Source organism: Candida pseudojiufengensis, assembly GCF_024610245.1.
Source record: "Candida pseudojiufengensis strain CBS 10847 chromosome Unknown scaffold9, whole genome shotgun sequence".
Lineage (NCBI taxonomy): Eukaryota > Fungi > Ascomycota > Pichiomycetes > Serinales > Debaryomycetaceae > Lodderomyces > Lodderomyces pseudojiufengensis.
The window spans coordinates 370887-384328 of NW_026261525.1; the positions used below are offsets into that span (position 1 = coordinate 370887).

At 27.4% G+C, this 13442-nt stretch overlaps 6 protein-coding genes across 6 annotated transcripts; 3 read left to right on the plus strand and 3 right to left on the minus strand. All coding sequences in view use genetic code 12, as the record gives it.

The window, feature by feature from the left end:
- Window positions 1-81: 81 nt before the first annotated feature.
- KGF55_001518 (uncharacterized protein) lies at window positions 82-2550 on the plus strand (the record flags this gene model as incomplete). Its single annotated transcript, XM_051756103.1, has 1 exon — window positions 82-2550. One exon carries the CDS (start codon window positions 82-84, stop codon window positions 2548-2550), a length of 2469 nt encoding a protein of 822 aa, XP_051615829.1.
- Window positions 2551-2593: 43 nt separating this feature from the next.
- Window positions 2594-4009, minus strand: KGF55_001519 (uncharacterized protein; the record flags this gene model as incomplete). Its single annotated transcript, XM_051756104.1, has 1 exon — window positions 2594-4009. The coding sequence occupies one exon, from the start codon at window positions 4007-4009 to the stop codon at window positions 2594-2596; it is 1416 nt and encodes a 471-aa protein (XP_051615830.1).
- Window positions 4010-4207: 198 nt separating this feature from the next.
- On the plus strand, window positions 4208-5827 carry OLE2 (Ole2p; the record flags this gene model as incomplete). The annotated part of the gene is made up of 1 exon (XM_051756105.1): window positions 4208-5827. One exon carries the CDS (start codon window positions 4208-4210, stop codon window positions 5825-5827), a length of 1620 nt encoding a protein of 539 aa, XP_051615831.1.
- A 300-nt stretch (window positions 5828-6127) lies between these two features.
- Window positions 6128-6682, plus strand: KGF55_001521 (uncharacterized protein; the record flags this gene model as incomplete). Its single annotated transcript, XM_051756106.1, has 1 exon — window positions 6128-6682. The coding sequence occupies one exon, from the start codon at window positions 6128-6130 to the stop codon at window positions 6680-6682; it is 555 nt and encodes a 184-aa protein (XP_051615832.1).
- A 397-nt stretch (window positions 6683-7079) lies between these two features.
- Window positions 7080-8102, minus strand: KGF55_001522 (NADPH:quinone reductase; the record flags this gene model as incomplete). Its single annotated transcript, XM_051756107.1, has 1 exon — window positions 7080-8102. One exon carries the CDS (start codon window positions 8100-8102, stop codon window positions 7080-7082), a length of 1023 nt encoding a protein of 340 aa, XP_051615833.1.
- Window positions 8103-8723: 621 nt separating this feature from the next.
- On the minus strand, window positions 8724-10607 carry RCK2 (serine/threonine protein kinase; the record flags this gene model as incomplete). The annotated part of the gene is made up of 1 exon (XM_051756108.1): window positions 8724-10607. The coding sequence occupies one exon, from the start codon at window positions 10605-10607 to the stop codon at window positions 8724-8726; it is 1884 nt and encodes a 627-aa protein (XP_051615834.1).
- Between the last annotated feature and the right edge of the window lie 2835 nt (window positions 10608-13442).

Here is a 13442-nt window from a genome sequence, read left to right on the forward strand (position 1 = left end):
TCCTTAACAACAACCAGTTCATTTTCGTTATTAAATTGAAACATTTGATTTTGATTTCTTGAATTCAGTGTCACCGTTATCATGAATATCGATAATTCCATAAGAAGTACACATATAGATGTTATAGATGTCGACCAAAGTGATGAAGATGTGTCAATTGCTTCATCAGCTTTGAATTTAATAAATAATATTGTGGAAAATGATGACGACCAATGCACCATCGATCCTGAATTTACAAACGCATGTGATGATAAAAAAGATCATGAATCAAAGACTACGAAAAATGAAAACCCGGTTGTTCAATACGATCCAAATGCAAACACAACAAGATTAGGGAGACCTAGAAGTCATATCACAAATCCATCCAGCGAACCATTATCAGACTCATCATCTCAAAATGAACAACTTTCAATCATGTCCAAATTTAGATTCGATAATCAACCCCTCGAAGGAGCAGGCTCAAGAGGTGGTAGAATGTTAAGAAAACCTACTCGTGGTAAAATCACACCGGAAACTATTAAAAAGAAAAAGAAAATACAATCTACCTTGAATCTTACATCGTCATCAACTGTGAATGATCCTAATATTAAAGAACTCACAAATTCCAAAATTTCCAAACCTGTGGAACTCAAATCTAGAACAATTCTAACAAAAGGGCTCCCAAAATCTTCCAAAATAAATCTTAGTAATTTTTATAAATTTAAACCAAAAGAAAATAAAAATTTCAAACCTTTACCATCACCAATAATCAAATTGAGCTTTTTCATAGATTATTTTACAATCACTGATCAATCTAGAATTGAAGACAAACATCAATTAGCTTTAGGTTTCCCCATACAAAAAGCTCCATACGCTAGTGATATTGTTTTTTTAATAGAATATTTAACAAAATTTAAAGATTTAGTTCCATTTGATAAATTAGGTCCTCAAGATTTTGAAAAAGGTTTAAGTTTACCGAAAGTTATAGATTTAGATGAAAATGAAAATTTTACTCAAAAAGATTTTGATAATGATTCGAAAGAAGATGAAAGCTATGACGCTAATTACGTATCACCCAAAATGGATAAACTATTTAAATTGTTGTTAGGTTTGGTTTTGAATCGAAAAAAAGATGTTAATTCTGCTTCTTCAGCTATTCAAGAATTAAAACCAAGAACAGAAGCATTGGGATTGCCAAGGGAATGGAAAATTTATGATGCAGATAGTGGTTCTGATTATGAAATTGGAGAACCTGTTGATCCAAATAATCCCGATATTTTAATTGATGAATGGCCAAAAGAAAATGATTATAAAGTCCAAAACAACCTCTTTTATGATCACGAATTTGAAAGTAATGGTTTGAAAGGTTTGACTCCAAGAGATAGATTGATAGTTTTGAGAACATTGGCTCAATGGTCACTTACAGAATGTTTTGTTATTAAAGATTACATTACTGATAATCTTGAAGCTCAAAATATGCTAGGTGATAGAGATACTTTTTATGTCTCAAGAGCTATATTACTTGGTTTTGACAATTGTTCGCAAAATAAAAGAAACGCTGAACAAAGAATGGCCAAGATGAAATCAGGAGGAGAAGATTTGAAATACGTCGATCCTACCAGTGATCCTACTCAACATTCAATGAATCTCAGATTATTAGAACATTTAGTTGGTGATTTGGGTTTTCATATTGGTAGATTTTATTTATGCAGAATGAGTGATGCTAAAACAGGAGGATTGTCATCAATTGAAAATATGAAGAATACATGGAAAGATTTGAATTCAGTTTCTAGTGAGAATTTACCATCTAGTTTCAAGCTTTACTTACAAGATACTTACACCGTTGCAAAAAATTCAATTATAAAAGATGGTGTTGAATTTGATAAAGATGGTAACGAAATTGAAAATAATGATAGAATCAATGATGATACAAATGATTGGTATGAAGTTGCTTCAAATGCAGAAGAATTGAAATGTTTTATTGACTTTTTGAGTGAAAAATTAGATGTTAAAAAAATCAATTCATCAGATTTATTAGTTTCTGTTCAAAAATTACATGAGTTTTTGAATAAGATATACCCTTTATTGGAAAAACAAGAAGAATTGATCAAATCAGCTAAAATAAAAAGAGATAATAAGAAACAGAACAAATCACAAAAGGAGCAACCACAAATAGAAAGAAGAATCACAAGAGCTCAAAAGGCTCTTGCGTATAACGAAAATGATGAAGATGACGAATCTGAATATGAATCTGACGAAGAATCTAGCAGAGAATCTGATGGTGATTCTGATGCAAAATTTGATGATAATTTTGAAGTCGGTGATTCAGAAAATACTAACGAAGTAAATGAAATAATTGAAATTAATGACCTGCATGATCTCGATGATCTTAATGATGAAAGTTACGATGCTAACGAAGTTAATGATAGTTTATTAAAAAATACTAATGATTTTGACGAAATTGAAGAAATAGAAAATGATGAAGTTGACGACGATAATGAAGATGATGAAGATGAAGAAGAGGATGAAGAAGAAGATGAAGAAGAAGATGAAGATGAATACGTAGATTAAAATAGCTTTTATTAATAATACAAATTTCATTTTCATTAATAATCTAAAATTTATTTACACCGAACAATAAATCGATTTTTTCTTTAATCATATCTTCATTATCTTCGAAATATTTAGCTCTTCTAACAATTTCTTCTTCATAACCTTCATCACTTTTTAAAGCTTTTAAAGTTTCTGATTGAGTTTCAACCCATTTTTTAATAAATTCCACGGGATTTTTAGCTAATTCACTATAAAAATTTTCTCTTGAATTTGCATTTCTTAAAGCAATTATAGCTAATGAAATTTTTTGATTCAATTTTTCTATTATTGTATCATGATGAGATAAATTTTCAAATGCTGTTTTATTAAGATCTAATAATTCTTGTTGTGCTCTTGATAAATTAACTGGTAATTCTACTGGAACATCTAAAATTATATCTCCTAAAGTTGTTGATTTTCTTGTATCAATTTCATAATCTAAAATTATAGGTTCTCTTGGTTTAAAATGTGGTTGAATTAATCTATATAAATCTGAAAATCTAAATTCTGAAACTTTTAAAAGATCATATAAAATTTCATCACATTGAGTTAATGTTAAATCATCATGACTATCTTGATCTTGTTCTGGGTTTATACTAGTTGTTTCAACAGCTGGTACATGCATATATTTTGAAGTATTTTTGAAAAGTTTATGCAGTAAAGCGTATTGCCAAATAGTATACATAACTTCTTGTTGTGTACATTCAAATTTCCCCATAAATCTTGCTAAATCATCCGTAACTCTTAATTTTGCAGTATAACTTTTAATCATAATTGCAATTTTAACTTTTAAATTGAATATACCTGGTCTTTTAATATCCATTCCATCAAATCCAACATTATTTGGATGTCTATTAACATTTTGTGAACCATCATCTCTCCATTCTATTATATTTTGATTATTTTCTTGAATATTTGGGTAGTTTTCATTTGGTAGAAGATCAACTGCTATACCAGATAAGAATGAACTAAATTTAAATTCTGCATTTTCATCAGGTTCTGTGTTTTTATCTTTTATGTATCTACCTTCTATCCTTAAGGTCCAAGTAGGTTGCTTTTCAGGATCAGTGGATTGTTCTTGTTGTTGCCATGGTTGATTCTCACATGTATTAAATATAAATACTCGTAAAACCCCTGTATTTGTTTTATATTCAAAAGGATGGATTGTTTTTTGTTGTATAGCTTGAAAATCTAATGCCTTCCTAGCAATCAATAAATCAATTTTCCTTTCAGCTTCTTTCAATCTTTTGTATTCTTTTAGGTTTGGTATTTTATCATATAATGTTGGAGGAATCGTTATATCTGTGGGTGAATAAGAAACAGTTGGTATGGCATTGGCACTTGATCTAGGTTTGACTTGTGGTTGTGGAGGTGGTTGCTGTTGTTGCTGTTGTTGCTGTTGGTGAATCTGATGCTGCGGAGGTGGTATATGAGACATTCTAAAGTATGGTTAAGTATTATAAGATTGTTTTGATTATAGTTTGACTTGTTTTGGTTGTAAAAAAGTTTTGGTGATAATTTTAGAATTCTTAAATTACACGACTATTTCCTAAATAGATCAAATCTAAGCGTAAGAGCCTAAACTTCTCTACAAAGATCAATTAAAACTCCTATATTGTTATAATTTAAAGTCCTAATGGACGACTCTCAAGAAGTCAAAGATGATATAGTTCAAAATGGGTCTGGTTTTAAAATTCAACGACGTAAAATTGTTTCACCAACAACCTCAAACAAATCAACTTCAACTCCACAAAATCTAATGATTCAAGCAAGTAAGATGAAGAATTCAAAGATAAATGAAATTAAGAAAAGGAAAAGGGATTTTTTGAAAAGAATTAATTACACTCATACTTTAACAGTTGTGGTTTTACCAGCTTTAACTTTGATTTATATACTATATTCTAAAGAAAGTATTCTACCTGGGAACGAAAGGACATTATACTTCCTTACATTTTATTATAATTTTACAATGTTAATGTTTACGGCAGGATATCATAAATATTTTGCTCATAATTCATACAAGATACGGTATACTTGGTTAAAAATTTTATTAGCAATTTTTGGATCTAGTTTAGGTTTAGGTTCGATACGATGGTGGGCAGGCTTACATAGAGCTCATCATCATTTCACAGATGATACTGAGAAGGATCCATACTCAATCAAAAGGGGTTTATTATTTAGCCATTATGGGTGGATTATAAAAAGTCCTAAAGTTGTTAAATTTTACAATGAATTTATAGAGCAAGAATTTCCTCAAAATTTTGATAGTAAAGAGAATCAAACTATTGAAAAGGAACAAAGTGAAATTTTTGGACTAACGGATGAGTTTGATCTTGATGAAGAAGATATAGAAGATAATTATAATGAGAATTTGAAAAATTTATTAAATTGGCAACAGAGAACTTATCTAATATGGTTTTTCATTACTACAATTATTATACCTGGTCTAATAACAAAATTCATATGTCAAGATACATTTTTACATGGTATAGTATATCCTGGGATTTTCAGAATGTTTCTTTGTCAACAATCAATGCTAAGTACAGAATCCATATGTCACTACAAAAAAATTCAAGTGACTATACCGAATCAACCATTTAATGATAAAAATTCATCACAAAATTGTTCAAATCCTTTAGTCTCACTCATAACTTATGGTCAATCTCATCAAAATTATCATCATGAATTCCCTCATGATTATAGGTGCAATAATAGTATTTTCACTTATGATCCAACAAAATGGTTTATTTATACTTTATCAAAAATAGGATTAGTTTCTGAATTATGTAAAACTCCTACCAATTTAGTAGAGCATTTAAAATTACAACAACAACAAGAAATATTAAATAGATTAAGAAGTCAATTAAATTGGGGAACTCCAATTCTGAAATTACCTTTAATTACACCAAAAGATTTTAAAAAAATCATTTCATCATCATCAAATAAAGATAGAATATATATAGTAATACAAAACATTATTCATGATATAACCCCTTTTATGGATCAACATCCAGGTGGAGTTCCTTTATTAAAAGCATCACATGGAAAAGATGCAACTAAAGCATTTTATGGTGGAGTTTATGGTCATCTGACAGCAGCTATAAATCTTTTAGCAACTATGAGAATTGGTATTTTAGATAATGGTAATGATGAAGAAGTATGGAAAAGAGTAGTAAAAGAAGAAGGAGACGTAAGAGAAGTTTCTGAATCATCAAGAAATAATTCAAGTCGGTATAAAACTGCTGAAGCTGCTTAAGAGTTTGTACATATGTTATGAATTTAATTTATTATTTATTTATTCAACAGAAGACTGAAAATTTACTGAGTAGCAGAAGTCATTTGTAATCCGAAACCCTGCAATAATGTTGCTGGTGAGCTCTTGAGCTCCTCGTGAGTTATCTTTTGTCTACAACGAAATTGTAGAGTTCTTCAAAACCCGAAAAATTAATTTTCTCTTTCAACTTTGTAACCAAAAAAAATTATCAAAATTACTTCATTTCACTTCACTTACAAGTCAACTATTATACTTATAATTAATCAGAACAAGTTAAACAACATGTCAACGACGTCACAGCCAACAGACAGAAAACATAAATTTACAACAACAGATTATAGAGGAGCAACAATAGAAGATCTAGATTTACCACCTGCTATATCAATAAATCCATCAACTTCAATAAAAGATGCAATACAAATAGGTTTTGAATATGATTTTACTTATTTACCAATAATTCATGAAATAAATAAAAAATTATTAGGAATATTAAATTTAGATGAAATTAATAATAATACTAGCATAAATCCAAATGATAAAGTTTTAAAATATATGTTTTGGTTTAGTAAAACAACTCAAAAAAAATATGAACAATCTTTAAAATCAAATTCATCAACTAATAGTAATACTGCTTTGAAATCTACAATCATAAAACCAAATACTGGGAAAAGATATACTGTTTTAACACCGTTTAGTCCATTAGAAGATTTAGCTAATTTTTTTAATAGAGAAAATAATTATTTTGCCATAATAACTAATGATAATGGAAATTTTGTTTATGGAGTTATTACAGTTGATGATTTAATAAAATATGAAAAAAGACGATTTAAATTATGAGTAATGGACAATTCTAAAATTACTAAATTGTTCAAATTACATTGAGTTGAAAAAACCTAAAATGAGGTTAAGTTTCGAATGTGAAATGCCCAATTTAGAGTATATTGGAATATAATGATCGACCTTGATAGACGGTTGATCCAACTCAAAAAGTTATGGGAAAAAGTTCCAAAGGATTAGTTCACGATTTACCTATAGTATTCAATAATGTTTGATCTCGATTTTAAAGAGTTTCCAGAGGTTTTATCAAGTATCATTATTGGAACTAATACATACCGATTCGTTATCTAAATCTTTTGAAGAGAATTAAGATTCGATAACTCAACTCATTTTTCAAATGCATTCATATATAACTACATAAAATATAAATATACACACCCATTTTATCTCCTCACCACTATTGAGGAATTTTTAAAGTTAATTTCCCATGAGTTTTTCTACCTTCTAAATCTTTAGTAGCATCAACATAATCCTTTAAATCATAAGTTTTAAAAGTATCAAATTTTAATTTTTTAGATTCATATAATTTTAAAAGCTCTTGAGAGTAATGTTCCCATTCTTCTGGTGTTGCAATATAACCATTTAATGAAGGTCTTAATAATATAATATTTTTAGGAGTTAATTTTGATAATGGGAAAGGAGTTACTGGACCACTTGAATTTCCATAACTTACAAATGCACCTTTTCTTTTTAATGAATTTAATGATATTTCAAAAGTATCTTTTCCAACAGAATCAAAAGTTGCATCAACTCCTTTTCCATTTGTTATTTCTTTTACTTTTTCTTCAATATTATCGGTGGTTGAATTAATTAAATATTTTGCTCCATAATCTTTTGCTAATTTTAATTTTTCATCAGTTGATGCAATAGCAATGACATTTGCACCAATCTGAGAAATTAATTGAGTTAATATTTTACCCACACCACCTGCAGCTGCCCATACAAGCACATAATCATTTGGTTTAACTTTATAAGCTTCATTTATAAATGTTAATGCAGTTAAACCTTGTAAAAATAAAGATCCAAAAATTTTTAAATCTTCATCAGTAGAATTTGAAGGTAATTTAATATATTTATAATCATTAGTTGTAATTTTTGTATATTGAGCAAAAGTACCAGGAGATAAATAAGCAATTTTATCACCAATTTTTAAATTTGATACTTCGTTTCCAACAGCAACTACTTCCCCACTTGCTTCTCTACCAAACACATAAGGAAATTTATTAATTGGATATATTCCTTTTCTAAAATATGCTTCAATAAAATTTATACCAGCATAATAATTCTTGATAATTATATCATTTGATGATTCAATTTTTGGTACCGGGATTGATGAATCAAATTTAATTTTATCAAATTCTCCTATTTCATTTATATAAACTGCAGATTGAGTTGATGGTAATTGTTTGGAATTTGACATTTTTGAAATTGAAAATAATCTTGACCTAATTAAAAAATTATTTGATTGAGGTCTTAAATGGTTACTTAAAAATTTAAATGAAAAGGGTCTTAATAAATTCAATTTATACATATAAAATATAAAGACTCTAACTTTGAATTTTTATTAAAAAATTGTGGTGGTGGTGGTGAAAATGGTGATTTTTGATTGAATTTATAGATAATAGAATCCACATTATTAATATTACTAACCTTAAATTTCACAACTCCGTAAAGTAAATGATGCTACCAAATTTTGCAGTAAAATTGATTACTAAGAGTTTCGTAAATTATCACTAAGATGGAGATTTAGATCGTGATTAAAATAATAGGTGTGGTTATCTATATAGGTATCAACAAAGATTGTAAAGTACAATCAGATTACAAATTCGATGGGCATTATAAAAATTTGTCATTGGAAATAAAAAGCATTCTATTAAACATTCTAAATAATTTTAAAAATCTAAAAAAACTACCCTTAACAAATTTATTTGAAAAATGGAAATGAAATAAAAAAAAAAAAGAAAAATACAAAACTGAATGATGATGATAATATGCAAATAAAACTTGAGTCTAGTCTAGATAAATTTAAAAATATTTAATGTTAACTTGATTGAATTGGTATTTGTTTATTTTTTCTTCTTTCAATTATTGAAGCACCACCTAAATTTAAATCAAATCCATTATTAACTTTATTAAATATTTGTTGTTGTTGATGATGTCTTCTACCACCAGCACCAGTAGATCTCGGTACTCTTGAACTTTGATTATTTTGGTAGTTATTATTTGATCTTTGATGATGTTTTAAAACTCTACCTGATCCACTTATATCTTCTTCATTTTCTTCTTCTTCTTCTTCAATTAAATCTTCAATATTTGGTTGATTATTTCCATGTCTTGATAAAGCAGCTTCTTCCCCCATTCTATGTACTGCTGTAGAAATATCAAATGCATCTCTTAATGCTACTGCTGCAGGAGAATAAAGATCTTGATGAGTTGATTGAGCTTTAAATTTTTTAGAATATTTTGTTGAATTTGTTGAACCAGTAGATCCATTATTTGCTGATTGTATTGGATGTGATTTTTTAACATGTTCTGGAATTGAAGGTTTCTGACTCAATGTAGCAGTTGAAGATTCTTTATTCATCCATGGATCTTGTAAAAATTCATCTATAGTATATCTCCTCTTTGGATCAACAGTTAATAAATTATTTACACAATTTTTTGCATCTTGACTAATTTCATCCCACCAAGGTTGTAAAAAAGTAAATTGACCTTTTGCTACTTTTTCAGTTAATGTTTCTATTCTTTCATCATAAAATGGTGGGAAACCACATAATAAAGTATATAAAACACATCCAATAGCCCACATATCAACTTCTTTTGAATATCTTTCATCTCTTACAATTTCTGGTGCTGTATAACCAACTGTACCACAAGGAGTTTTTGTATTATGTTCCCAAATTTGTTTACTTAAACCAAAATCAGCTAATTTTACAATTCCAATTCCACCACCACCAATACCATTAAAAAATTCACCTTCATCCTTTTTTGAATTTGGATCATCACTTTTTCTTAATTTACTTATTGGATTATTACTTGGTTTAAATTCAATTGGTTCAAATAATAAATTTTCAGGTTTAATATCTCTATGAACTATTCCAACTTCTTCATGTAAATATCTTATAGCTAAAGCAACTTGTTTTATAATCCATCTTGATAAATCTTCACTTAAATAAGTATATTTTACAATCATTGTAAAAATTTCTCCTCCACTTACTAATTCTTGTACAATATAATAATAAACAGGAGAATCAATAAATTCAATAAATTTAACAACATTTGAATGATTTAATTGTCTCATTATTGTAACTTCTTTTAAAACTGCTTGTTTTTGTTGTTGATCCATTTGAAATTTTCTTAAAATTTTTATTGCAACTTCCTTATTGGTTTTTAAATTTATTGCTTTATAAACTACTGAAAATGCTCCTTCTCCCATTTGTTCCATTACTTTATAATTATCTAAATTTGGATATTTTTTATTTTTTGATTTTTGTTTTTGTTTATTTTCTTCTTCAACCATTTGTGCTGCTAATTTATTATAATCTTGTTCTTGATTTGTATGAGTTGATTCATTTAAAGTAACATCTGAAAAATTTTGATTTGTAAAAGCATCAGTACTATTGTTGTAGATTCCTTGATTTTGAGGTTGAGGTTGAACTTGGCCTTGTTGTTGTTGTAATTGTTGTGCATATTCTTCTTGATATTGTTGATATTGTTTATCTGATGGATTATAACTATCTATTATCTCATAATTTGAACCAAATGGATTTTCATTATTTGTAAAATCAGATGATGTTTTTAAATTATTGGAAAATTCAGTTGATAATGGTGATGTATTTAAATCATTTATTGAAGTTGTTGGTTTTTTCTTTAAATCATTGGCTTGTTTACCATGTCTTATAAACGCTTTTAAATTTTCAAACATATTATATTGAGAAATGTTTGCTGGTTGATGAATATTGTTTGCTGATGTAAGATAATGTAACTAGAACCTTTGGGAAAAAGTAATTTGCAAAAATATAATAAATTTGATGTATTAATTAATGATAAATATTATATTTACTTTGGAGATTTATTTTGGAAATCTAGCAATCTATTGAAGATGTTTTCTTGGTAGATTGAAAATTTTTTGAATCCTGAATTTGTTGTTTGGAGAAGACTTGATTGAGCTAATTTGTATAAGTTCTATCTGGTAGTATATGAATGCTTGAAATATCTAACTTTGATAGTTGAATAAGGTAAAAGAAAGTGAATTAAAAATTTGGAAGTTTTGATGTAGAAAGCAAAATTCCAAAATAATTTTTATTGACTATATTATCATAGGTTAAATAACAATATATTTATTTAAAGAAGTTACTTAACCTTAAAACATTTAAGCTATTAGTAAGAGAGTTTCAATAGTTAAGTAAAACACTTAGTATTCTATTCCACTTATTATGGTTTTAAAATAAAGCTCAGCTTAATCAATTCTACATAATAAGTTGAACAAAAGTCATAGTGAATCATAATCAATTATACATAATTTGATAATAAATGTATACACAAAAGATAGCAATAAAGCAAACCAAATAAATTAATAGGAAGGACAATTTTAAAGAAATATTTAAAGTATTGAGTACATATTCTTGTTTATTTTTGGGGTTAGAAACTATTTAGTCAATGCTATTAGGAGATATAGTTAGAAACTCTGAGTTTCTTCTATTTAATTTAATCTCGAATAGTAAAGAACCTAACTTCACATTTCCATAGTTTTATTCAGTAGTCTTTTGATTATAATTCATCTTAAAATCTTTAACTAAATCTCCAACTAAACTGGTGTTCCGTTGAATTAAAGAATATTCCATAAAATATCTAGACTACAATAGAAAAATCTTGATATCACTTTACTTTTAGATTTCTATTAGTAATGGAATTCAGTTATTATTTATTGTTTTAATATATTAAATTTTACATTATTCCGTAATCCATATACATAATAAATTTCAATATCACTTATTATTATTTCATCAACAATTATGTAACATACGTTAATCTTTAAATATTTTTATTTAGTTCATAACGCAGTTCATATGAAATCTTTAAATAAAATTTTGTCCCTCCCTATTTCATCATTCCCATGCATCTATATCTATCCTTTCCCCTTTTTAGGATGGTTTTAGATTAAACCATGACTGATTGAAGGTTGTTTCAGGTGATATCATCTATCTAAATTTGACATGTGTTTAAAATTAAAGTGTTGAAATGATAGCAATCTTAAATTGAATCTTTTGTTTTTGTATGATATTTTTTTAATTTTTCAAAAGTTGTAATTTTCCACATATAAATTTTTAATTATCAAACACTAAAAAAATATAAAAGAAATTTTACTACGTAATTGAAAAGGATTCTGATATATAGAGATCTAGAACAATCTTATGGTAAATCATATATCCATGTGGGTTGTTTGTATAGATGGGAATCATTGAACTTATTAAAGTAATTATTAGTTCCTACTGTTATACATTGTTTCAGTTGTACTGCCACATTCTTTAGTAGGTGCTTATAAATTTAAATTGAAATTAGTCAACAACTTTCTGAACAAGTCCAAAACCCATCTTTTTTAACATTTGATGCACCTTTAAAAAATTTATACATTTGATCAACCTTAAATTAATACTTCTCTTTACTCTCTCTACATCTATCTTGTCAAGTTAACCCACTTGTAAAATCTAGACGAGAAAATTCAATTAATTTCCAACTAAATATTTTTAGCGGTATATACGGTAATTCCCCCTAATTGTACTTAATTATTTGACTTTAGAATGGACAACTTTTAAACTTACATCGACCTATTTATGGCAATTCAAGTTGAGGAGAAGACGTTTCAAATTTTACAGTAATCAACATTTCTAAATTATCATCAGTTCATAAATTGTAAAAACCCTAAAATTTGATTCATTAATTTTGCTATTCTCTTCCTTACGAATTTAAAATTAAAGTTAAAGTTAAAGTTAAAGTTTCAAATTTTTAATTTTTTAAACTTTTCAACTGATTTTAACATGGGTTCAAAATTAAGAATATTTGTGCAATACTAAGGAATTTCGTATAGTTAATTCATTTAATATCACAAAAGTTTAAAATTTGTACAATTATTTCAACGAGTTTTTCCATTCATTAAAATCTATTTTTCAACAAGATAGACCAACAATCACCAGTTCAAACTAAATTGTAAATTTATAAATTGATCCACTGAGCATGAGTCTTACCTTCACTTTTACAATCCATGCAACAAATGAAAAAACAATAAAAATATCATCAAAAGTATATAAACCTATTTTTAGCATAAATAGCTAAATGGTGATGATGCAATAACAAATTTTATTTTTTTCACGCAAAGCAATGGTTTTGAAATTGCTTACATCACCACATATAGATAGACAAATGGAGCAGAAAAAATGATGAGAGTAGTTCTTTCTTTTTTTGTTAATTTCTATCTTTAATCTACGTTGTTGGCTTTATATTTTAAGAACAGACTAAGATCTCGTGCCTTAGGCGAGCTCTCCTAATATCAAATATCATAAATCTCTCTTGAACTTTATTTTTTTTTTTTTTTTTCGATTTCGCAATGAATATTCGAGGGCATGCTTAGCCGAGGCAGAACTGAAAATTTAATGATTTAAAATAGAATGAAAAGGCGTACCACCATTTGAGAACCTTACTGTGTCTTGAGAACTCATAACTGAATTGTTGATTAAATCTCTAATCGTCAAATCTGGATTCC